The 26567-nt window shown below is 49.0% G+C and overlaps 1 protein-coding gene across 2 annotated transcripts in view; it reads left to right on the top strand.

Annotated features, from left to right (window-relative positions):
* ESPN (espin) overlaps nt 1-26567 on the top strand; it is a 111968-nt gene that overhangs the window by 80927 nt on the left and 4474 nt on the right. For both annotated transcript variants that reach the window (XM_083752561.1, XM_083752560.1), the window contains exons 8-11: nt 863-1030; nt 2463-2655; nt 10191-10336; nt 12785-13063. In XM_083752561.1, the coding sequence (XP_083608687.1) occupies nt 863-1030; nt 2463-2655; nt 10191-10336; nt 12785-13063 (786 nt within the window). The remainder of the gene's footprint in view (nt 1-862; nt 1031-2462; nt 2656-10190; nt 10337-12784; nt 13064-26567) is intronic.

Below are 26567 nucleotides of genomic sequence, written 5' to 3'. Positions count from 1 at the left end.
AGATAGATAGATAGATAGATAGATAGATAGATAGATAGAGGTACCCCTGCCCGTATGGGCCAGTCGTGTCCGACTCTAGGGTTGTGCGCCCATCTCATTTAAGAGGCCGGGGGCCAGCGCTGTCCGGAGACACTTCCGGGTCACATGGCCAGCGTGACGAAGCTGCTCTGGCGAGCCAGCGCCAGCGCAGCACACGGAAACACTGTTTACCTTCCCACTATAAAGTGGTACCTATTTATCTACTTGCACTTAAGGGTGCTTTCGAACTGCTAGGTTGGCAGGCGCTGGGACCGAGCGACGGGAGCGCACCCCGCCGCGGGGTTTCAAACCGCCGACCATACGATCAGCAAGTCCTAGGCGCTGAGGTTTTACCCACGGCGCCACCCGCGTCCCAGATAGATAGATAGATAGATAGATAGATAGATAGATAGATAGATATCCACCTGGAGATTCAAGCCCTCACCTGTCACCAGGAGAGGGCTAGGCAAACCTGGAGACTTCAGGTCCCTTCTCATGGTCAGGCAACCCTACATGCCGATGGTCCTATATAGTAGCAGGCTATCTGTGTTGTTTAGGCAGAAGCCAAAGCAATCTAGGGCAACTCAACTGGCCAGGGTGTTCTAACTAATTAACGTCTCATGGTTCTCTCAAAGGATCTTGGGAACTGAGTGTGTCAACTAGTTTGGGGCTCAGTATGCTTGTCTATAAAATGGGTCTAATGAGCCTACCTCTTCACATCCTTTCAAACGAGACTCTGGGCTCTGAGTGGTGCAGGCGCCTTCTCTGCAACATGGAGATCTGTGGGGCTCTGTCCTCATGCTTTTTGCTGCAATAAAAGAGATCCGGCATCTTGGTTTTCCAGCTCACCTCACTTGAGAGCAGCCCAGAACTGCGGCGTGTCGACTCTAGCAGGAAATCAAGGAACTTCAACAAGCAGCCCAGCACCGGGGATTACTACAAGCACCTGGGCAGCGGTGGTAGCGTGGGAGAGCAAACCGGGAACAACCGCAGGATGGCACACAGTGAGGAGGTGAGGCACTAGGGAATACTGCTTCCTTCTGGCCAGCTGCTGTTCCTCTCTAGCCATTCTGAGTAACAGCCAATAGCTGGTCGGGGACAGGGAGAGAGTGTGTGGTCCTTGTGAAGACTTTCCAGAGCATAGGCCTTCCGACAACAGTCAGAGGTAGAGACAGTGGGTTGCCCCAGAGTGAAAACAGACACAACCTTCTTAAAAATGGTTTATATATTGCTTGCATTTATAGCCCACTTTTCTCTCTAAGGAGCTCAAAGCGGCATACATGTTTCTCTCTTTCTCTCCTTGTTTAATCCCCACAACAACCCTGTGAGGCTAAGAGGCAGTGCAAGGCCCCCAAGGTCACTTCCAGTGAACTTCATGCCCAAATGAGGATTTGAACCCTGGTCTTTCCCAGGACTAGGTCCAACACACTAACCACTGTCCATCTGATCACAGTAGGTTTATGCGACAAACCATGACTCAAACACTAGTCTAATCTGCCTGGCCCCTCCTCTGTTGCTTCAGATAGTTCATCCACTTTTAAAAACATTTTTTTTACACACTTAAATGCATATACAACCAGCTCCCCCAAATTCACAGATGTTTTCTAGCATAGTTGCAAAGCTGTTCCCGCGATTGCTTCAAAACCAAGGTGTGTTGGTGAAGTCACACATGCTAGCCAGTAGGTGCTGGCTTCTCCTTGATGGGCTGCAAACATGCAAAATCAGCATCTCCCCCTTTCGTGGTACAGCAGCTGGTGAGGTAGACAGTAAGCAGGCAGAGCAAAAGACCAGCTGCCCTCCTCCCCAGCTGTCTCTGGCAGACACCTGCCTCCTTTTTGACCACAGTGGCTATTTTCTGCTTTCTACCCCATCTCACTGCCCCTTTCTGGAAGAGGATGCCTGCATTTGTGGGGAAGTCGCCTCCACTCCTCTCAAATGATGTATCCATCTGCATCTTGGCTGCAGGTGGGTCGAGGTGGGACTTGAGCTGCATATCTCTGTGCCAGCTTGTCTGCCCTACTTCTGTGGAAGTAGACAAAGGTGGGTTGGTGAGGTCACATATACTAGCCAGTAGGTGCTGGCTTCTCTCTGTTGAAATCCAGGCTTTGATCCTGCCCAAGGAGGGCCACCCTCTGAGTGGGGGTTGAGTCATAAAACCTAAGAAGACCCCTGTTGGATCAGGCCAATGGCCCATCCACTCCAGCACCCTGTTCTCACAGTGGCCAACCAGGTGCCCACTATGGCGGGACCAGAGCACATGTGCCCTTTCCCCTCCTATGGCATCCCAAAACTGGTATTCAGAAGCTATGGAGGCAGAGCACAGTCGTTGTAGCTAGTAGTTGCAGCATTTCTTGGTGAGGGCACTGATTTTATCTGTCTCTCATTCCCCCTTCCCATACTTCTGTTGCTGCTGCTGTTGCTATTGTTGTCAATTTCCTTCTCAGGCTTCCCTTCTGTCCAACGACAACGTGCAAAACGGGAGCCCAGCGGAGAACAAGCCTTCCGGGGAGATGCCTCCCCCTCCTCCTCCCCCACCCCTCCCCGAGGGCGTCTGCCCCCCACCGCCACCCCCTCCATTGCCAACAGAGAACCACCCTCCATCCACCAGCCAGCGGCGATCATCTTCCTCCACCGGAAGTAAGTCAGACAGCGACTTTCCCGTCTGACAGGTGTATCAGCCGCTATTGGCTGTGACGGTTATGTGAAGCTGCCATGTTGGCCTCTGAACCAAAGTTGCCAAAGTAGGAGGTGGGTATTGCCCTGTTTCTGAGCTTCCCAGAAACACCTGGTTGGACAGTGTGGGAAACCAAAGATCCATGTGACAGCCACGAGAATAAATTATTTTTAAAAATAATCATTTAAAGCCAAATTGGGACGCAGGAGATAGAAGTGTGAATCAGAGTAGTTGATCAACAAGAACAAAGTCCAGCAGGTCAAAAGCCGTGTTTGACCATTTAAAATAATAATAATAATAACCCCCAATGTTTTTATGGGTCCAAACAGGCTTGGGAACACCCAGAGCTTGGAGTTCCACTGCTTCTGCTTCACGGTGACTGTGGGTCACAGGCTAGTCTGTGTTTTACAGCTTCCCCGCTTTCCCTGTCCTCTCCCTGCAATCTCAAAGTCCACCAGATTCTACACTGAACTGTCAAATGGAAGCAAATTGTAGCTTTAAAAATGTCAGCGTGACTCGGATGTTTCGTGTTCTTGTCTAAAATTCCAAGAAGACCTGGAACTGTCGGACAACAGAGGGTGTCGAGGCAAAAAAAAAATATAGCCACAATTCTCCTTTGGGGGCTGCAGGTAGATTATTATTTTTTCGATAGGAGGAGGCAGAAGGAAGCGGTTATCTCGACTTACCTTTATCCAAACTCCACCCCTTCGACTTAGCCCTGCCTTTTCCTCTCACTTGGCCCGGGTGACAGATTTCTGGCTCCCACCCCCAAGGACCGGATTTGTTGGCCGTCCCCACCCCCCACCCCACCCCAGAGCTTTGCACCAGCCTGTTCAATGAGCAATGGAAGCCTTTTCCAGGAAGGATTTCTCCACTTGGAAGCCATGAAGAGTAAGTCCAGTGAGCCTTTTTGCCATATCTCTGACTGTACCCATTTAATATGCTTGTGTAGTTTCCTTGGTTCAGAGCCCTAATTGGTGTGGGGTTGAGCTTTCTTGAGGACTAGTCACACTCGCTGTGTGCATGCCAGACTACAGTTGAAAAAATTCTGGGACCCATACTGAGCCTATGAAATGTGCTTTGTCTAATTTTGCATAAAATTAAATGATCGTTTTCCTGCCATGAGGTGTGGCTAAGAGGCTCCCAGGGCCCTGATTCTGTATCTGCGACCCCAAGGAACCTTATTCAGCTGCTTGCCTCTGGATTCTGAGGTTTCCAAAGTTCCCCACATACTTCCTAGTACAGCTCCACAACCCAAGGGACTAGAAACTTGGCAAGAAGGTGTTTAAAAAAATGAATTTGAATGCTAAGGGGTTGTTGTTTTTCTGCGCTTCTGCAGAATTGTGCCCCTTGCCATACATATTTTGGGCAGGCTGAAGGCTTCTCAACTTATTGGCGTGTGGATCTCGCAACCTTACTACAAGCAGTTAATATCTGAGTAGTGAGATGTCCATAAGACATCTTATACACATGTATAAGGAAGTGTCCCAGATAGTGAAGAAACAGTGACTATCATAATTTTGAGCATTTATATCAATTACATTCTCACAATAATTCTCGAAACACCCTTTTAGGTCAGGGAGATTACTACTCTAAGGAAGACAGACAGACAGGGATTCCCCCCCCCCCCTAAAGAGGGTAATCAGAGTATGGCTGGTGCAGGTATACTGTAGGAAGGAAGGATAGTAACTTGTATAGGTGTATTATTTTAATAATTTCCATGGACTTCGCCATGTGGGCGGCTCTCTAAACTTGCTCAGAGGCACCCTTTTCCCTCTGTCCCCCTTGCAAGTCTTGAGGCATACTATTTGACAGGATTTTGGGAATCCCATGTTATGCTGATGAAGAACTCAGGCTCAGTGTCTTATATTTGGACATTTTGGGAGCAAATGGGAGCCTTTTCTTTCTTTTTTTTTAGTAAAACCAGAATGTCTTGGGGAAGTATGGGCCCCTGAGAAAGTGGCTGCTTTCCCTTGGAAATGGCCAGTTGTAAACTTAAATGGAAAGAGCTATTCACCTCTTCCAAGAGGGGAAAGAAGTGGCTATTGAACTAGATTGTCAGCACTCTTGCAAAACTACAATTCCCAGGATTCCTTGGGGGAAGTCACGAGGGCTGAACTGGTGCAAAACCCATGCGCTATCTTGTAGTTCAGAAACGTTCTCCCTCCCACTCTCTGCTTTTAAATACATCTGCAGTTGCCTCCTTTAGCAAAGGCTTTAGCTCCTTAAAATATTGATGGAGGCTTAATCCTCAGGCTTTTGTGTTGGGTGCTTACCTGTCACCACACCCCATGCCAAGCCTACATTATTTAGTACAAATTGAGTCTGGCAATGCATCCGGATTGTGGGATGCAAATGGCAATAAGGGCGTTAGAGCCTCAGTTTACGGACGCACACACCGAATCTCTGTCTCTATATCCTGACTGAGAAACACACACGGAAGCTTGTTTCTAAAAGACTATGTTGCTCCATCAGGCTGAGCCATTCCCTACAGCAGCCTGCCAAATGCCTCTAGGAAACTCATATGCTTCTGCTTCCCTGACTCACCCAGAGATGCGACAGGCAACCTCCTCAAGGCAAATGGTTGCCTTCTCTCTGCTTCAATCATTCAGGATATAGAGATGCTGTACCACCAAGCTGTGGCCTTTCCTCCAAAGACCAAGTGTGGGCGGGAAGGGTACTGGGAATTGTTGTTGCTATGGGAGCCTAGGACCACTATTCCCAGAATGCTTTGCTCAGCACCCAGAACAGCTATGAAACAGGGAGGAAGCTGGTTTGCATTTCAAACCATGCTACAAACATCATACAAGTCTCTCGGTAAACGCTGTTGGTCCCCAGAGGCTTCACGCAGAAGCACAGTACTCGGAGTAACGGATCGCGCCTCAGAGACAATTGCTCATTTTCTTCCTCTGCAGAAATGGCCAGGCCCAATTAATTTGTCTCCCCAAAGCAACTGCAGTTTTTGTTTTGCCTCAGTGTGCCTCCCAGAATCTGCACAGCCTCACTCTATTTAAATACGTTTTGGGAAATTTCTGACCGTGTGCCTCCTTGCAAAATCCCGGTGCAGGGAAAAAGTCACGGTGGCTTTCCATGATGCAAGGATATGATAAATCACTATTGATGTGAGAGCTATCTTCAAATATCTCATGGGCTGTAAAAGGAAGGTGGAGCGAGCTTGCCGTCTGCTGCTCCAGAGGGGAGGACCCAGGCTTTGATTGACAAGGAAGGAGATGCCAACTAAATATTAGGAAGAACTTTCTGGTGGTAAGAGCTGCTTGACCATGGAACAGACTCCCTTGGAAGGGGGTCAGTTCTCCTTTGTTGGAGGTTTTTAAGCAGGGGTTGGATGACCACCTGTTAGGGGTGATTCCTTCATTGAATGTGGTTGGACTAGATGATCCTTGGGTTTCCCTTCCAACTCCACAATCCTGCAGTCCATTTTTTTTAAAAAAAAAAGCTTATGGGATGAACTGAACTTTAGAAATGAGAAAAAAGAGAGGGGCTGAAATAGACACATCCTGCCCTCCCTTAGAATTTTTTAAAGAGACATTGGATAGCCAACTATATGCATGTCCCCTGGCTATAAAGTATTCAAAGATAAGAAGTTAACATCTTACATTAAAAACCTGACAGTACCAAACTACCGAAGGCTTTTCACCAAAGCCAGACTAAGCGTCTTTCCTTCTGCAGTGTTGGATGGCAGGTTGAGAGGAGTTCCCTACCAGGACAGACTTTGCTCGTGTGCTCAAGACATCGATTCCATAAAACATATTTTGTTGCACTGTGCAAAATATGAGCAAGCCAGGGCTGAACTGATATTACCCTTGCTGGTACATTTCCTGGGAAAATCAGAGGCTCACTATGTCAGGTTCCTATTGGAAGACCAGACAAACGCTAGAACATTAGCAGTGGCAAAGTTTTTATGGGTGGTTGCAAGAACCAATGTTCCCTATATTCTGAACAAAATGCTTGTTTAACCGGGAGGTAGGCTGTATGAATTGTGTATTGCTTTGTAATAATTTGTTGGGTCTCTGGACCGTAATAAAGGTTGGTGATGAGATAAGAAGAAGGAAAGGGTGCTGTGGCAACCAGCGTCAGCCGCAGTGGTCCCCATTATTTGCACGATACTGGGCTTTTCACCTGCTGCCACTTGCTGGGGGCCCATGGCCTGCTAGTCCCCAGACCTTAGCCCCGAAACTCAGGGGCTAAGTTTCCACCAGAGCTGAGGGCAGAAGCTTGCTGTGGATCAGAGCAGTGCTCATTGTCCTGGGAAAGCCTTGTCCCCTCTGCAGTCTCTCTGACTAGTTCACCCCTCCCCAACCCCGATTGTCCTGTGCCCGCCGCCCCTCTGCTGGAGGAGGCACACAGGGCTCCTTTTGTTTGTGCTCATATGCTCCGCATTAGCCGAGCCACGTGGACATCTATCAGGGCCCCCCGGGGGCTTATTAGCGCTTCCAATTTGGCAGCCGCTCAACACATGGCGCTTATTAGCCCTGAATCCAGGAGGATTTGGGGTCTCAAGCCGGCTCTTAATAGCATGTCGTTTTCTCAAAGTGGGCCATTAATGCCAGTAGGCTTTTTGTCTTTGCTCCCCGAGGGGAAAGGCGCTCCCGAGACCCCGTCCATTCATTTCTCCTGCCCGGAGGAGGGAGGCTGACGCCGCAGCCTTTCCTTCCGCCCCTTTCTGGTGGCACCATGGCTCCTTGCTAGGGAATTAGGAGCGACGGAGCCGCATGGCGCAGGAAGACAGATGGTGGCGCGAGGAGCCTGGGTCTTGTCTTGCCGTGCCGTCTGCTCAGGAGCGCTGGGGCTGCGCCCTGCGTGCTATGCTGACGCACACCAAACAGGGCAAGTATCCTCATTGCAGTAGACCAGCTTTGGCAACCGCCTCCCCGCCCCCTAAGTGGGTCAGAGCACCCAGGGCAATGTTAGTGGTTCAATTTCCTGCTCCTCTGTGGTTGGTGCCAGGTGTGTGAGGTCAGGCGACGGCTGGAGCAAGCATCTAGTCCTGCGCTCCAGAATCAGAACTAGCCAGGTGGGGAGGCGATGCAACCCAACGGGACTAAATAGCTCCCAAAATGGGATTTTCATTAGCCCAGATCAGCGCTATTCTGGGTCCCCCTGGGAAGATGGGAGGGGCTGGCACCTGGCTAACGCAGCCCTGGCCTTCCCCTGGCCTCCTTTATCCCTTCTTAACCTCTACCTGTCTGATTCCTTGCACCTGAACGCTGGATGGGTCGCATCAGGAAAAGGTGAGGCGCCATTGCGGGCTTCAGAGGAGGGGTGCGTGGTCTGCTGGGAGGACCCTTTCAAGAGGATATTCTGCTTAAACATTAGGAAGAACTCCCTGATGGTGAGAGCTGTTGGACAGTGGAAGGGGCTCCCTCGGAAGGTGGTTGGAGGTTTTCAAGCAGAGGCTGAGTGGCCATTTGCCAGGGATTCCTTAGCTGCGATTCCTGCACTTGAAGGGGGGTTGGACTAGATGACCCTTCGCACCCTTTCCAACTGCACAAGTCTATCTGTCTTTGAAGTGTCAGGCACCCTGTTTGCATCCTGCACGCTTCAGTCTGTGGGCTTCCTTTTCCACGTGAGTCGTCTCAGTTTGGGATGCCGTGGAACTGGTTGGAGGTGTTGGCATGTTTTGGTTCTTCCCCGAACGACAGCAAAGCTGGCTTTTTGTGGTGATGTCGTGGGACACCTATGCCCACTCAACTTTTCCCCCACTGGCTTTGAACGTGGTGTAGCGATTAGCTTGCCGTTGCTTTGAATGTTTCCAGCTTCCACCGAGATGGGATTACCATGTGTGTCCCAGGCTCGCCAGGGCTCTTAAGGACATCAACGCCCCCGCATTGCACATTTTTTGTGTTCCAAGGTGGTTCCTTCAAATACACAGAGCATAGATGTGGTCCTCTTGACTCCAGGGGGGGGGGGTTGGGGAGGAGGGATCATTTGCAGAACTTGACTTGGTAGAGCTCATTAAGAAGCCCAGTGGAATCAGTAGAGGTCTGTCTGGTGAGCGATGTCACACAAATGAAGACGCCAAATTCTCCTGCCAGTGACTGGAAATGCTCAACTCACTTGCTGTGGACCATGATTAACTCCGAGGCAGCCTAATTGGGGGAGGAGGAGGCATGGGCTTGAGCAATTACCCAGAGAGCTCTCGATTGGCAGAATTGTTTGATCTTCCAGCTCCAACCATTGATCCTCTTTCTTACAAAGATAATGTGAAAAATGTCTCTTGGGTGAGGTTGCAATTAGGCGAGGCAACAGGTCACAGATCTCCAGGTGTTTTATATAAATAATAGTAGTAGTAGTAGCTATGTGGGGGTGGAATATGATGAGGATCTTTTTTCTGGCCATGTACTTTTTCTGGAGAAAATGCCCCTCTCCCCATTATCTTCAAAACCTTGCCAGAGACTGCAGGCAGGGGAACTGTATGCATGAATAGGTGGGGGAGAGGTTAGGTTTTGTTTCTGTTTGCAGGAGAAATTCCCTCGTTTTCTCAACCCCAATGCGAACTGAAATTTCCACTCCACCGAATTTTGCGATGCATTTATCTGGCCAGGTGATGCATGCAAAAATGCATGCGTTCGGAAAAATAACATACATACAAGAATGCAACATATCTGGGGAAACGGCTTGCAATGATGTCTATGCTAGCCAAAGCTGCATACAAAAATGGGTTTTGTTAGAAGAAATCCACAGTAAAATGCCAGTAATTGTTTTGGGGGTGTTGTTGGTTTTTTAATGCAAATTGCTGTGGAAATAGGAGCTGAGTTGGAAGAATGAGAAACTCAGAGAACCGAAATTAAAAGGATCTGTCGTTCCTAGGATGAATGCTCCCCTGTTGTTGTTGTTTTTTTAAAAAACCCATCCGCATGGAAAACTAGCAAGTCAGAGAGGAGGAGGTGTGGGCAGTTTATTGCAGACAGGCTTGGAGGGGAAGAATCCACATGACAACATCCTCATCCAAATGCCACCCTGTATTTTCTACCCCCACTTTTAATCTGGATCAACTCTTTTTGGGGTTTATTGGTTTGTTTTACTGATCGGATTTTCCTCGGAAACAGTAAATCCGGATTAAATGGGGAAATATTGTGTGGTGGCATTGTGGCGTAGATGCTGCAAATGTATGAACAGCAGCAAGGTCATGATCAACCACCGCGTGGAAGTGGCTTGGGTTTCATGTAAGCCCTAGGTCAGGGCTCAGCAAACTTTTTCAGCAGGGGGCCAGTCCACTGTCCCTCAGACCTTGTGGGGGGCGGGACTATATTTTTTTGGGGGGAAATGAACTAATTCCTATGCCCCACAAATAACCCAGAGATGCATTTTAAATAAAAGGCCACATTCTACTCCTGTAAAAACATGCTGATTCCCGGACCGTACACTGGCCGGATTGAGAAGGTGATTGGGCCAGATCCGGACAAACTGAATTTAAGAAACGAGAAAGTGAGAGGGGCTGAAATTGACGCGCCCTCCCCTTTACCCTCTGTTTCAGGCACCAAGTCGTTCAACATGATGTCCCCGACCGGTGACAACGCAGAGCTGCTGGCAGAAATCAAAGCCGGGAAGAGCCTGAAACCTACACCCCAGAGCAAGGGCTTCACCACCATCTTCTCGGGCTCTGGCCAGACAGCCACCAACGTAGGTGACGCACTGGGTTGCCTGCCTGTTTGCCAACCACGTTCCTCCTTATCCTCCTTAGAAGTGGGAGTGGGGGGAGGACAGAGGCCCCAAAGAGGCTTTTGGAGCAGGATTAACTCTTTGTAATTAGAAGCAGGGAAGCTGATTGGCTGCTGTGTGTGTGTAAAGGGGGAGAGAGAGAGAGAGGAGTCTTCTGGAGCTCACTTCAACAGCATCGCCCTTAGAGGATGTGGGGGTGGGCAGCAGATGGGGGCTCATCAGTGGGGTCCTTAAGCTTTTACTAATGCAAAAACAAGGCTGGGTTTTTTGGCAGTGGGGATTCCTCACTCCAGCTGCAGGGAATTCTGCCCCACATGGCTGCACTCTTGCAAACTGTTCCCAGCAGTAATAATAATAACAATAATTTATTGTTTATACCCTGCCCATCCGGCTGGGTTTCCCCAGCCACTCTGGGCAGAAAGCAAATTCCAAAATCCACCTTGAGGCAATTCCTCAAGCCTGCCAAAGTGTCCCCAAACAGTAAGTATCTAAAGAGAAGAGCTCAAATGGCTGTAGGTGTCCTGTCCCCACCCCATGTATGGCATGCTTTTATTTCTTATAGAAGGCACATGGGCACTCTGTAACCACAGGTATATTGGGGCCTGTTGAATTTTTCAACTTCCAATTCCAAAAATGAGGATGGACAAAGAAGTTGTAACATGACTTGGGAATTCAAAAGATATTTTGGTTAAACTGACATAATTTGGTTTGGCTTGGTAAATAACTACTGAAAAATATTGACTCGTCCGATTATTTGTGTGTGTATGTGTGTGAAAAAAGTGTGTAAAACAGCATGGAAATGATTAAAAATGATTGCCAAGTGCCTGCAGTCATATATATATATATATATATATATATATATATATATATATATGCCTGAGCATAACAGACAAGTAAACAAGTGGAAGTGGGAAGATGAGAGAAGAAGCCTTGCAGAATATAAGCAGAGAAGAAGGAAACGGGATGCTTCAGAACCGTCAAATGAATTGATTTTCTCTGATGGTGAAAATGAAGAACGAATAGCTAGTGCCCAAGATTGGAATTACAGACGTTATGAATGGACATTAGGAAAACCAAGCATGCCTTCTACGTCTAATAAAAAAACAAGAGTAGAATACATTAGAAATACATGATGTTGCCATGCAGAGCATCAGATATTGTACTGGCCAGCATGCCACAGCTTCCATCACCACTGCCACCTTTATGGATGCTGGCTTGATCACTGAAGAAAACAACAAAACTCGTGGTTGATTCCAATAAAGTCAGTCGGGTCCGAGAAAAAGGTTTAAAATTGTTGGATCAGGAATCCTATCTTTGTCAGAAGGGTGAAACTGATTATTTGATGGCTGTAAAGTTACAACTAAAGTTATGCTGAAAGAGTAACTTTTATGCCCTTTTAAAATGGGGGGGGTGTTGTTTTTATTTTGATTATGAATTTTGTGGTTTTATGTTCTGATTTTATTCTGTGACCTGCCCTGAGACCTGCGAGTATAGGGTGATATATAAACTTGAAGAAGAAGAAGAAGAAGAAGAAGAAGAAGAAGAAGAAGAAGAAGAAGAAGAAGAAGAAGAAAGCATATCATTCAGATCAGTAGTTCCCTAGCATCATCACAGAACAACATTATTCTGTGTGCAGTGAACTGGGTGGAAGAGAATATCTACCACTTCGCTCCGAAGAAAGGCTCAAACCAGCTGAAGTTATTGCTAATCATCTTGTAGGTTTCGTGAAGAAGGGCCTGCAGGCCATTGGAGATGATTGTACAAAAGTTAAGACTTGGCTGGGAGGCCAAACCGATGGATCCAAATTGCACTAAAGGAGATGCTGTCAAAACATCAAGAAGAGGTTTCTGGGGAATGGGGCAGAACCAGTGGCTGGGAAGGTGGTACCATGGGTCAAGCTTGGTCGTCAGATGATCTGGTTGGTTTGTGCCCTCCACACCAAGGAGTTACCCCTGCGAAGGTTGATCACAGCCCTTGAAGGGAAGACCTTGTCTAACAGCGAGCAGACGGGTAGCATTGGCAAGATACTAGATGCAACAACAGACCTTGACATTGATCCTTTGCCAAACTCTCACTTTGCTGAGTGACAATGTCGTAAAGAATCTGTCTACTGAGTAAGTGTATGGGTGTTGGATCACACAGACTGTAAGGACAGGGAACCGCCCACAGATCTGGCCCTACTTGAAATTGTTCCAGTGGGCCATTCAAGGAGGTGGTTAGCAACAGCAAACAGGCTTACGGGTTTCAAAACAGGGCTGTTGTCCATTTTCCTTTGTGATAATGTTCTTGTTTTATCTCTTTTGGTAGACCGCTGTTTTACACACAAGCGGTGTATCCGTTTTATGAAATAAGTGCAAACCGAACTCTTGTCCCTAACTCTTGGCTCCTTTTCACCCCACCCAACTCCAGGTTGAGGCTCCTGCATCTTCCCCTTCCCCTACTAGGACACCGACCCCTCCGTCCACCCCGGATGCGCCTCCCGCGCCCAGACCGGCGGCCTCCCCGGAGCCAGTGGTCAATGGCTCCTCGCTGTCGCCCTCCTCGTCAGCCGCGGCTGGCCAGGTGGACATTGAGGCCCTGATCCCCACCCACGATGAGCAGGGGAGACCCATCCCGGAGTGGAAGCGCCAGGTGATGGTCCGCAAGCTGCAGGTGAAGATCCAGGAAGAGGAAGAGCAGAGGCGCAAGGTAGGAAGCGTGGGGGGCGTGGGGGGGCTGGTCAGCATGGCGTGGTACTGCGTGCCCTGGTCTTGTCACCTGTGTTTGCTGTGAGGCTCCCTCTGAGGAAAGCATCAACCCTTGGCCCCACGGCCTCAAGACCCCCTTCAAATGCTGCTGAACTCACCCCTGACTATTGGGCTAGACTGTTCGGGGCTTGATGAGAGTCCCAACAGCATGGACACCGGGCTGAGGAAGGCTGCTCAGTCCACTAGCTCTTTCTGGATTCTCCTCCCCTTCCTGATCTACTGTTCTCCAGCCCAGAGTGGGTTTCCTGGGAGGAACCACGCCCACCCACCCCTGGGGACTGCCTTCTCCTGGGTCAGATCATTTTGATCCACAAAATTAGCTGGCAGGAACCTTTGAATATTACTTAGGAAGGTGCCCTAACGTTACTTTAGGGCAAGGAGCGGCTCACCTGTGGCCCTTCCAATACGGTACTGTTGTTTACTATTCCTAATCATTTGGGTTTTCTAAATTTGTTTTATTTCACAAGGTTTGTGCATTGCTTGGTTGTGAGGGTGAAATCTCAAAAGGGCTTTACAGGAAGAATAAGGCAGTGACACAGAAGAACAGCTATCTAAACTGTTCAGAAAATGAAATCAATGATAAGCTAGAAATGGATTAAAATGCAATTATTATTACTACTGTACTCCTCCTCCTCCTCCTACTATTATTATTATTACCATTTCTATTTATTTATCCATTTATCCCACCTTTCCTCCAAAGAAAGTGCAGAATTCTGGGTTTCTGCCAATAACAACCATAACAAAAATTCTACTGGGTTGGTCCAAAGATCAATCTAGTTTAGTCTTTTACAACCTAATGCTCTCCAAATGCTTTTAGCACAGTTATGCTGGCTGGAACTGCAAATTAAAATGTTTGGGAGGGGGCGGTTTTATTTTATTAAGATTTCTTTATTATATTTATATTCCAGCATTTTCTCCAAGGGGCTCAAGGTGACATAAATGGTTTCCCCCTTCCTCATTAAATCCCCACAGCAACCCTGTGAGGTAGGTTAGGCTGAGAGACAGCGACTGGCCCACGGTCACCCAGTGAGCTTTGTGGCTGAGTGGGGATTTGAACCCTGGTCTCTCCCAGGTCCTAGTCCAATGCAGTAACCCCTACACCACCATTGGCTCTAGATAACAGAAACGACTCCGATTATGATCACTACATTCATCGGAATAACTTGCTTCAGTGGCCAGATTTGGCCCACTGGACCTCCATCCATCTGGCTCAGACACTCTGTCAAAGGCAAGCAATGCAGGCTGCAATCTAATCTGTTGCACCAGCTAAGGGAGGGTAAGGACTTGTGATGAGCAGACATCCCCCTCTGCTGCAGAGTGACAACAGCATTGTTCTGCCAGCTGGACAGGTTCGTGTGCTACCTGCAGGGGCCTAGGGACAATTACTGCACCGGTTCGATTTCCCTGCCCTTCCCCACCAGGCCAGTATGAGCTGTGGGTGCACCAGTTGCTGCACCCCTCCATAACCAGGGTTTGGACTGCTGTGTTGTATGATGAGATACAGTTATATCAACCCCACTAGCAGATTGTTCCTGTGGACACCTGTATCTATCTACCTATCAGTCCTATCCATCTCTCCATCCCTCCACCCATCCTTAGCTGCATTGCAGGGAGTTGGACCAGAGGACCCTTCAGGTCCTTTCCAACTCTTCAATTCTGTGAGTCTATGATCCATCTTCTTTCCTTCCTTCCTTGACCTTCAGTCTCCAACATGAGCAGCCTGCTTCCATGGCCCCTTTTGCAAATCAAGTTCATTGAGCCTCCAGGGCTCAGGGTTCTTCTTTCCCACCTCGTTTGATCACCTGAGACTTTTCCATGTGCTCTGGTGGGGGGAGGCGGAGAGGTGAGGGGCATGCGGCTGGCATGTGGTTGGCATGGTCCTGCATCCTTTGCCTTGGTGTGGCTGACTCTGAAGTGCATTTAACCTGCAGTAGGTGCCAAGGGTCCTCGGCTCAAGGCTGGGGTTCCCAGCATCTGATGGTGGCCCACCAAGCTACACTCTTTGCTGCCGTGTCTTCAATTTGGTCTGTCTAAGTAAAACCAACCAACCACCCTGCTTTTCCTGAAAAAGGGCCCCCTAACAGACAACACACACCCCGTTCGCTACAAAGCACGATACTGCAGCGTTAAATGCCTTACATGATCACTCGGTGGTGTAATGTGTGAGCATCATACCTGCGGCCTCTGCCGTTGAGTCGATCACACCCTTGTGTTCCTTGTGGTTCTCTCGCTGCCCGCCACGTGAGCTGGAAACTGTAAGTGTCTCTATCTCCTCCCCCCTCCAACCACTTTCCCGTTTTCCCCTGCCCCGCTGCACCCCACCCGCCCCGCCCCGGCCTGCGCAACTCCCTGGGAGCGCCAACATGTTGCGCCACCATTACACCACGAAGGGACATGTAAGGCCTTGTGGCGTGTGCGAAACCCGGGCAAATGTAGAGGACGGTCCTGAGGGAGCCCCTTTGCCCTCTGTTCTTTTCTGCCTTGCCGTAGCTTCCCTCCAGCCACCAGGAAGGCTGGCGCTACTCCCATGCCCACAAGGCTATCCTGGGGCCCTTCGGGGAGCTCATGACCGAGGAGGACATCCTCTACCTGGAGAGGCAGATCGAGAACCTCCAGGTGATGCACAAGGTGCAGAAGGTGGAGACCCAGCTGGAGCAGCTGGAACAGGAGCTGCAGCAGCTGCTGCCCGTCTCAGCCGCCTTGGCGAAGGAGCACTTCACCGTCAACCCCAAGCGCATGCAAGGCCAGGCCGAGGACCTCCCGGCCTGGTGCAGCAAGATCTCCACCCTCCTGAAGAGCATGGCGCTCCTCCTGGCCACCCTGGGTGGGAAGGCCATTACCCTGGCAGACATGGTCACCCCACAAGGGCCAGAGCAGGCAGGCAGCATTGCTGCCGTGGGGGCCGCACCACCTCTCAAAGAAGGCCCCTCCAACATCACTCGGTCGCAGTCCTTCAGCTGCACCCGGGAGGAGGTGGAGAAGGAGATCATGCAGTGGGGGGTGTCGGTGAAGAACCTCAAGGCCAATTATGAACTGCACATGCAGGCACAGGTGCCCAATGCCATGCCCAGCCGGGTGTACAAGAGGAAGCGGTCCTTGCCGGTGGGGACAGCTCAGTTCACTCTTGGCCGAGAGCCCATCTTAGAAGAAGACTACATCACCGGCATCGAGCCATTTGGTGGGCTCGGGGAAGAGGAGATCTCCACCATGGGCCTGGAGCCGCCCATCCCTCTCTCTCATGCACCTCTGCTTTACAGCGAAGCGGGGGTCCTTTTCCCGAAGCAGGCTGACGTCCCGTGCGTGGCAGGAGACCCCTTCGGGGAGGCACTGTTCAGCCCTGACCACATGACCCGTAGCCTCCCGGTCCAGACAGAGTTGAGCTGCGTCCAGGATTACATCGACATGCGGAAGGAGAGGATCGTCTACCTATTCCTGGAGCACTGGAAGAAGTGGACCTTCACGGAGTCGGTGAGGCAGGCCACGCCCAAGAGGAAGATGGCCGCCTCTGAGGCTGCAAACGCCAACTTGGACGGAGCTCGGCTGATGCCCTTGGGGAGGAAGCCCAGCGAGGACGACCGGCTGCTGTATTTCATGAAGCAGCGGCAAGTGGTCGGGAAGCTGATCGCCCACTGGAGGAGCATCATCAGCCAGGTGCCCACCAGGCAGATCCGCCGCCTGAGCCGCACCAACATGCTCTACTGGCCCGAGCACTTCCTGCCCCACATCAGCGGCACGCCTGTGGCCTACGACAGCCTCACCTTGGACCTCTTCATGCTGGGCTATTTCCAGCTGTTGGAGATGAGCATGAGCCGTGCAGAGCGCAAGTTCCGCCACCTCCTCTGCTACGAGATGTTCGACCGGCTGGGCAGCCACAGCTGGGAGCTCATCCGCCACTTCCACAAGGTGGTGATGGAGGAGGTAGAGGCTGGCAAGAGGGACTGGCTGGACGGCTTTGAGGACCTCAAGCAGGAATTCTTTGGTGACAACCTGCAGCCCGACCAGGCGGCTTCCGCAGAGCGGTCGGCGGTGTCATCTCCCCGCCCACCTTCTGTTCTCTCCCATCAGGCGTCGTCCCAAACATTGGTCAGCAGTGTCCAAGAGCCCAGCATGACTACAGATGAACTGACCCCAGCGTCCCTCGACCCCAAGAGCAGGAAGAACTCGGTCCAGCTCGTTTCGGAGCTCGGGGAGTTTAGCAACGAAGACATTTGCCGCTATATAGACCGCAGCTTCTCCTTCTGGAAGGAGAAGGAGGCTGAGATGTTTGATATCTGAGGGTGATTCCTGGGAGGATGGAGAGAGGGCATGCGCAGAGAGATTCAGCCCCGGTTTTTTCCATGCAAACTCAGAGGCACACAGTGTAGACTACCAGCGCCACTGTGGCCCAACCCACCTTTGTGGGGCTGCTCTCAAAGGCGACAACTTTATTCAAGCCGGTGGTGGGAGTGAGGAGGGGGCTGAGGACATGGGGGCCCTCAGTGAAGGCCTTTCCTTGTCTTGGCGAACAGAGGCGAGGGGCCAGAGGTGCACTTCGCCTTACTCCTATTGGGAGAACGTCTCCAATTCGTTGAGAACCCATCGATTTGCATTATTCAGGGCAGGCGTAAAGAATGTCTCCTTGACCCATCACGTAATTTATACAAGGGATTCGCTACCACGAGGTTGGTGGTGGCCAATCTTGGGGAAAGGACCAGACCAATTTTTACAGAGAGAGGGTGGTAGGTCTGCCAACCTCTGCTGATCACAATGGCTAAACACCAAATCAGGTCTTTTGTCCAACTAGCTCAGTGTTGTCGACACTGACTGGCAGCATCTCCAGTTTCAGACAGGGGTCTGTTTCCCAACCTGAAGGTGCCCTGCCACTGAGCCATGGTGCTTCTAGTCACATTCCTCGAGCTCTGTGAATATCTGGGGAAGGTTGTCATCATCATCTCAGCTTCCCAAAGACACCTGATTGGCCATCGTGGCAAACAAAATTATGTCCTATGTGGACCATTCGCCTGGTCTAGCTGAGCTGCCCCTGCAATCCTTTGATGCACCAGACCTTTGGTCTGCCTGGTACGTCAACATGTTGAGACCCAAGAGAGACCAGCAACAGTGGGGTCACACATATGGTCATGGTCAGTACACAGTGCCCCTGAATCTGTGCAGAATTGGCTTCAAAGGCTCCTTTTCTTTCAGATCAGTAGGAAGAGCAGAAATCATATCTACACTACATGTCCCCTTCCTGCTCTTCCCCTATGACCAAAGATATGAGGGAAGATCAGAGCTGAATAGTCTAAGGCACAGAATATCTATGCATTTATTCATGATTTGTTTCCCCCTTTGCTGCATTTATGAATGAGAATATTGTTATGAATTAAATTTATATGCCGCATATCATCCAAAGATCACAGGGCAGTTCACAACATAGAAATAAAAATGAGAACGCAAAGTACACAATAAAGCAAACACAAATCAATAACAGACACAAACACCCTTGCAAAAAAAGGTGGTAGAGCATGAGACTCTCAATTTCAGGGTTGTAAGTTTGAGCCCCACATCAGGCAAGGTTCCTGCATTACAGGGGGTTGGACTAGATGACCCTCGTGGTCCCTTCCAACTCTACAGTTCTGTGATTCTAGTTAATCAGCCAAAGGCCTAGTTATAGGGGAAAAACATTTTTTGCCTGGCACCTAAAGATACGCAATGATGGTACCAGGCAAACCCCCCTGGGGAAAGCATTCCACAAACAGGGAGCCACTGCAGAAAAGGCACATTCTCATGTTGCCACCCTCCAGGCCTCTCATGGAGGGGGCACATGAACAATTAGCTTGATCTATTTGCAATGCAAGGGCTCAGGAGGAATGGCCAGTGGGGAGGATGAACTACTGCCCTTCAGCATCTGCCAACCGAGGCAGCTGACCTGGTGCTTTGCCCAATGACAGGGCCGGCCCTAATGTCAACCATCAGTTGCTTTCCAGGGTCTCAGGCTGAGGCCTTCACTAGGCCATGGTTATCTTTCATTATTTTGAGGGTCAGAGGTTTGGTAGCCCTCTCCTTTGGGAAATTGTAACGCTGAGTAGTTGCAGTAAGCCAAGGAAGGGCAGATTTTAGGCTTTGGTGATCTATTCTGAGTTTTACTCAAGCCCTGAGAGCCATCAGGCAGAGCCAGGTGCAAATATACTCTTAGAATTAAGGAACGGGATATCCTTGAGCATGGATTTCAGTACTGGAACAAACAGTCTTCCGGTCACACAACTCCCCTGATTCTCTCCATCTCCCTCCAAAAAGCGTTCTTCATCTCAGCAGCCTAATTTAGTATAAATTTGCTATTATCAAACATCTGGGAGTCGGAGTCCTTGCTGATCTCCTGCAAATCACTTAGAGACCTACCTTTAGATCTCAAATCTACTACCTGCCCTAAGCAACCTATTCTCCATCTGCACTGTACATTTGAAGCAGTAGTGCTTTAAACAGCCATGGCTTCCCCCAGAGTATCTTGGGAACTGTAGTTTCTGAGGGTGCTGAGAGATGTTAGGAGACCCCTGTTCCCCCAGAGTTTGATTGTGAAGCTGCTCTGCGGGAGTCTCCTCACGACTCTCAGCACCCTTCGCAAGTTACAATTCTCGGGATTCTTTGGCGGAAGCCAAGACTGCTTAAAGTAGTGTGAGACCGCTTTAAATGTATGTTGCAGATGGGGCCCTAGACTGAGCCTGGCTCTTGCTCTCACTCCACGAGAAGAAGGAGTTTTATTTGACAAGCTTCAAACATTGCAGGCTGTACCATTCACAATGTTTTCATTATTCAATTAGCAATAGTGTGATTGTTTTAAAGTAAGTAGCATTCATTGCGGGGAGGTGGGTGATGCGGATCAGGAGGGGGCCTTTAACTCTTTGCCTCCAACCACGGTCCCAATCCAAATCAGACCTTCCTGCAGCTATTTCCATTCTTTTTTAAAAATTAAAAATAAAAATACCCACAGCCACGTGCACAAATAACATCGCATCTATTTGGCTGTCTGTGGTTTGTAGCACAGTAGCAGCAGATCACTCTCAGCCCTTGAAATCACCTGGAAACAGGGTCCTAGAATTTCCGACCGCAACCACCACCACCCCTATTATTGAGTGTGCGGTGGTGTCCTCATTTTCCCCGCAGGAATTTATTTATATCTCAGAGCACATCACAAATAATCAAATCATCACTCGGGGAAGTTTGGGCAATCGAAACACGAACTGATGCATCAACCTCTCATTCTGCTTGCGTGATCTTTGAGCTGTGTGATTTTGACTTGTGGCAGAAGTGGCATCTTCTGATTAGCTCAGTGTGTTGACCTGCAAACGTTCCATTCCACCTCCCCCTTTGCTTGTCTCTGTTAGCTCCAGCTAGTGCAATAGGGGGGAAACAAGGGGGTTGAGGGTTGAGTGGGGGGCATGTGTGGAGAGATTTTAGGATTAGTGTGCCTGTTGTTCATGGGTCAGTGTTGTTTTCTCTGATACTGAAGTTAAGAAATAAAGTTCTCTCTTGCATGGAAGGAATCGAGCATATCTATTCTTGTTGGCGGAAGACTTGCTCAGGCCATGTGCTGGATCTTTGTACGTGTTTGTTTAAAATATCTAAATATTCCCTGCCTCTCTACATGAGACCAAGCCTCACAAGATATTGAAATTAATTCATAGTAAGCATCATCAGTGTCTCCACATTTTAAAAAAAAATGAGTTAAAAGTGCAGAATCCAGATATCTGCCAATAACAACAATGACAACAACTCTCCTGGATTGGTCCAAAGATCCATTTAGTTCAGCCTTCCGCAGCCTAGTGCTCTCCAGATGTTTTTAGCACAGCTGTGCTGACTGGAACTGCAGTGCAAAGCCATTAGGGGGGCAGGTGGGTTTATTTTATTGAGATTTATTTATTGCACCATATTTTTCGTCCCATAGGACGCACCAGCCCATAGGACACACCTAGTTTTTTGGGGGGGAAATAAAGGGGGGAAATTTCCTTTATTTCCCCCCCAAAACCAGGTCGGGGAATCCAAAACAGGTCAGGGAACAGCGGGATGGTGGCGCTGCGCCTCCCCGCTGTCCCCTGAGCTTGTGGGGCTGCCCAATGTCTGCCCGAAGCGCGGGGCGCTCTGCTTCAGCGCTCCCCACACTCCCTCAGGGCTCCCTAGGCTGCGGATGTCTTCCTCAAGCGCCGGGCGCACTGCTTCCAGCGCGCCCTGCACTCCGGGAAGCAGGCTGCTATCCGCAGCCTAGGGAGCCCTGTGGGAACTCCCGTGGGCTCCCCAGGCTTGCTGATAGCTTCCTGAAGCCTGGAGAGCGAGAGGGGTCGGTGCGCACCGACCCCTCTTGCTTTCCAAGCTTCAGCGAAAGCCTGCATTCGCCCCATAGGACGCACACAGATTTCCCCTTCATTTTTGGAGGGGGGAAAGTGTGTCCTATAGGGCGAAAAATACGGTATATCCCAGCTTTGTCTCCAAGGAGCTCAGGATGGCTTAGATGGTTATCCCCTTCCTCTTTAAATCCTCACAACAGCCCTGTGAGGTAGGTTAGGCTGAGAGACAGTGACTGGCCCATGGTCACCCTTGATCATGGCTGAGTGGGGATTTGAACTCTGTTCTCTCCCAGGTCCTAGGAGCTATCTGGAGGAAGACTATTCAAGTACAGTGGTACCTTGGTTCTCAAACTTAATTCGTTCCGGAAGTCCATTCCAAAACCAAAGCATTCCAAAACCAAGGTGCACTTTCCCATAGAAAGTAATGCAAAATGGATTCATCCATTCCAGACTTTTAAAAACAATTCCTAAAACAGCAATTTAACATGCATTTTTCTATCTAACGAGACCATTGATCCATAAAATGAAAGCAATAAACAATGTACTGCAGTCACACGATCAATCAATCAGTTGCTGAACTGGGTTCCACACAGTCACAAAAACAAACTAAAAAGAGCCGCAAAAACAAAAACGCAAAATAAATAGCAAAAACAGACAGACCTCAGCTTAAAACTCAAAACGGAAGTGTGGCACTCAAATCAGAAGCATAACACTCAAAACGGAGCATGTTCGGCTTCCAAAAAAAGTCTGCAAACTGGAACACTTACTCCCAGGTTTGCAGTGTTTGGGTTCCAAGTTGTTTGAGTACCAAGGCACTTGAGAACCAAGGTGCCAGTGGTACTAATGGAATTCTAATAGTTTCAAAATGTGAATGGATGAGAGACCTTACCCATGCAGTACAGTGATGAAAGGAGAGCGGAAAGTATAAGGAATTACCTGGATGGCATGCAACAGAGACGAGATCCAGATCACCTAAATATCTATTTTACCAGTGCCATGTAATAGTGATGGTGGTCTCCCCACACCCTTTCTATAGTTTCTTCATGCCTTCCACTAAGGGAAAAGCAGACATATATATTTGATCCCAGATCTCTTTAGTCCTAGTTTAGTTTGGTCCTAACTGAACCACCTTCTGCCTGTCCCCGGTTGTTTGCTGTGAAATGCAACTAGTTAGTAACACAAGCCTCTGCTGAGACATAAGTGATTTCTCTCCATGTTTTGCAGGTGAATCCCTGCATCCCTAGCAATTCAAAGGCTAGAACCCTGAATGCTTAGCTTTCAGCAGGCAGAGAGTTTTGTTTTGCGTAAACCTCTCTTCTTGAATCTGCAGCACAGATACTACTGCAGAGGGAAAAGATGACTTTGCATGCAGAAAAACCCATAATTGCTAAGAAAGTGTGAATTGGCCTCACTCGAATATGCAGAAAGAAGCACTAGCTGGATTTGATCCCAAGGCCACATAGTGATGAGGGAGAAATTCGCATTCGCCTCATTGTCCCTTCCTGATATGATGCACCTGCTGAAATGTGCCCATTTTTTCCAGATATGCACAAAGTCGCAGTGCAGTTCTTCCAGTCATGCGAACAAAAAAAAAAAAAGATGCATATGCTGGGGGGGGGGAGTTGTGTGCACAAAAATTAATCGGTTAGTGAAAGCTACACACAAAAATGCATTTTTTGAGAGAAAATTGCTTTGCAAACATGTATAAAGAGAAACCTGCGCTCAAATGCTGATGAGGACATTGAAAATAAAACAAATCCCAAACTGATGTAGAAATGCGAAGAACTGAACTTAAGATTTGGGGGGGGGGGGGGAGTTAGAGAGAAACTGAAATTGACCATTTCAGTTTGCCCATTCCTCCAAAGCTGTTGAGTCCACTAGCTCTTGCTGGTTTCTGCTCCTACTGAACTGCCATTCTCCAGCCCAGAGTGGATTGCCTGGAAAGAATTCCCCCCTGGATAGGAACATAGAAAACTGCCTTCTACTACGTTGATTTGTCAAGTTCAGTATTGCCTACTCTGGCTGAAAGGGCCTCTGCAGGCAGCCTTCCCCTGAGCAGTGGCCCCACAGATATTTCTGAATTCCCATCAGTCCCTGCTGCGGTCTGGGATGAGGGGAAGTAGAGAACAACTTCTGGAGCAGGCACCGAATTGGGAGAATTTGGTTGGTGTTCTGAACTGCAGGCCCAAAGGAGGGGCTTGTGGTCGGGTACAGGGATACTAAAGAAGGATGACCAAAACACCATAGTGATCAGTTCTAGTGCTTTGTTAAAGGAAGGCATAGACTTACAGCAAATCAGCTTGCCGGGTCTCCCGGCATTAAGAGACATAGGATGGACCCCACAGCAAGGAGATGGGTTGTCTGTCCCAGGTCTGTAAAGCCTGGGAGACCTTGCTGGGAGACCCTCCAAGTGTCCCTATTTTCCAGGGACAGTCCCAGATTTACAAAGCTGTCCTGGTTTCTGATTTGATCCCAGAATGTCCCACTTTTCCTTAGGATGCCCTTATTTTCATCAGAGAAATGCTGGAGGGTATGGGGTTATGCGTCACCCCCCCCCCCCAGCCAGTGAGATAAGTAACTATGCTACCTTTAGAAGACATCTGAAGGCAGCCCTGTATAGGGAACTTAAAAAAAAAATGTTTAATGTTTTACAATGTTTTTATACATGTTGGAAGCCTCCCAGAGTGGCTGGGGTATACCATTAGGTCCAGTCATGGCCGACTCTGGGGTTGCGGTGCTCATCTCGCTCTATCAGCCAAGGGAGCCGGCGTACAACTTCAGGGTCATGTGGCCTGTATGACTAGCCACTTCTGGCGAACCAGAGCAGCGCACGGAAATGCCGTTTACCTACCTGCCGAAGCGGTACCTATTTATCTACTTGCACTGTGTGCTTCTGAACTGCTAGGTTGGCAGGAGCTGGGACCAAACAATGGGAGCTCACCCCACCGTGGGGATTCGAACCGCCGACCTTCTGATCGCCAAGCCCAAGGCTCTGTGGTTTAACCCACAGCACCACCTGCGTCCCTTTATGGAATTATGGAATAGGATGTACCTAATTTCATCAGAGAAATGTAGGAGGGTCTGTGATGGTTTTGGACTCCTTCTTTGGTAGCCCTGCGCCCAACCACATGCCTTCCCTTGGGCCTGCGTTTCAGAACAGTTACCCATGTGAGAAAAGGATGCTGGACTAGGATGGGCCGGATCCAGCAGAGCTCTTCTTCTGTCCAGGGTTCCAGACAGGAGCCTTTCCCAGGGAAGCTTCCCAGTGTGCCAAGCATGTCCTCTGTCGCTTCCCTGGAAATGCTCTGTAAAAGTAGCCTCACCCCCCCTCCCAGCCCCTCCAAGCAACACTGGCCTCGGCTGCCCCCTGGACTTGCAACTTTACCAGCCAATCCTGGCTCTGTACCTGAGTCCAGCCATAGCCTTGTACGACCTCCAGTTCCTACACACGTATAAGCCCCTTTATCCTCTCAGCAGTAAATCCCCCAGGAATTTAGGTCCCACCTCTCTGTAGGGGCTGAGCGCTAAACCCCCTCGTGCTCGCTGGGCTCTTCCACCTAAGCGGCTTGCCCTGGTGGGATTCCTGATCCATCTCCATCTTCTGCTCTTTCGCTGTGGTCCTGCTTCCACGATCCCTGACCCCACTGTCAAAACTGTTCTCCAATCTCATCTTAACTGGTCTCTTACTCTTTCTTCATACCCACCCATGCCAAAAAAACAAAACACCCCGTACTACTGTAGAGGACCTGCTGTTCTCAGAGAATCATGTTGTTTTAAGACAGCTAAGAAATGACAACTTGTAGTGTCGGGAGGGAAAAAGCTTGGATGTGATTCCTGCTCTTCTAGAAAGGTACATCGCTCCCTCCCACTTACATACACATTTGCCAATTCATCTTAGACCTCTTGACAATCCCCACTCGCCTTCCCCTAGTTATTGAGGGCTGAACAACACAACACCAGCACAGAATATTGTCAAAAAAGGTTGAAAAACTAGGTGGGATTTTTAAGGGGGAAAGGGCATTTAGAACGAGTCTCAGTCCATAAAGGACTTGGGGCACAGGCCCAGAACTAAGAGTAGGGGTGGGGATTTGTATGTAAAAGCCTAATTCGCCTTTTCTGAAACACAGCCATTCTTCAAAATTCTAACTTCTCCGAATTTTGCAATGCATTTCTCCAGCCAAGTAATGTCTGCAAAATTGCACATGCTAGGGTAGGGTCTTTAACAACGCATAGCTAGATAGAGAAAAGAACTTTTTAAATTAAAAAATGCATGGTATTGGGATGAATTACTTCTCCAAAATGTGTATATTAGGCCAAATTGTACACACACAAAATTGTATATTAGGAGGAATTCGCACTAAAATGCTCGTGAGTTTTCATGAGGGTTAAATGGTGGGAATCACAAACTTCAGATTAGAAAAAATGAGAAACTAAAAGAAACCAAGATTTGCCTATCCTGACCCATGACACAAATTTGCATAACATTTGCCTATGCTGATTTATATGTGCAGATGCAAATTTTGTCCAAGTTTTAGAGGGGTGCCTGCCTTGTAGACAAAGGATTTTATTTTATTTTTAAAAAGCTTTCTAAAAGAAGAAGGACAAAGGGTTGCCTTGGGTACCATCTAGAGGGAATATTTCTTTCATTGACTAGCCCAGGCTTCCTCAACCTCAGCCCTCCAGCTGTTTTTGGCCTACAACTCCCATGATCAGGGATGATGGGAATTGTAGTCTCAAAACATCTGGAGGGCTGAGGTTGAGGAAGCCTGGACAAGCCTGTGCTAGCCATACCCACAGAATGGGACCAAATCTGGCACTTTTTAAGAGAGCATAGAATTCCGTAGTCACCTGCACCTGCCCCAGTCAAACGGAGTGCAAAGCCTCCAAATATTTTTTAAAACAGAAACAACAGAGGGTTTACAAGACTGGGAGGTGGAGGTGTGGATAAGCAGTCGATGTTTCAGGCACTGTGCTGACCATAGAGCAGCTCACAGCCTTAACAGCAAATTCAGCCTGATTTGTTGGAGCAAAAACTGATGTTTTTCTACAGGGACGTCTAATGCTTTCTGGTGGTTCTCTCGCTGTGGGAAAGCATGCAAAGGCAGGGTTACCTGGCTGGCTGGTTCCCCA

The sequence above is a fragment of the Podarcis gaigeae genome, assembly GCF_964106915.1.
Source record: "Podarcis gaigeae genome assembly, chromosome: 8".
Taxonomy (NCBI): domain Eukaryota; kingdom Metazoa; phylum Chordata; class Lepidosauria; order Squamata; family Lacertidae; genus Podarcis; species Podarcis gaigeae.
The sequence above is the reverse complement of the archived record's forward strand: the minus strand, read 5'-3'. Positions and strand labels throughout refer to the sequence as shown.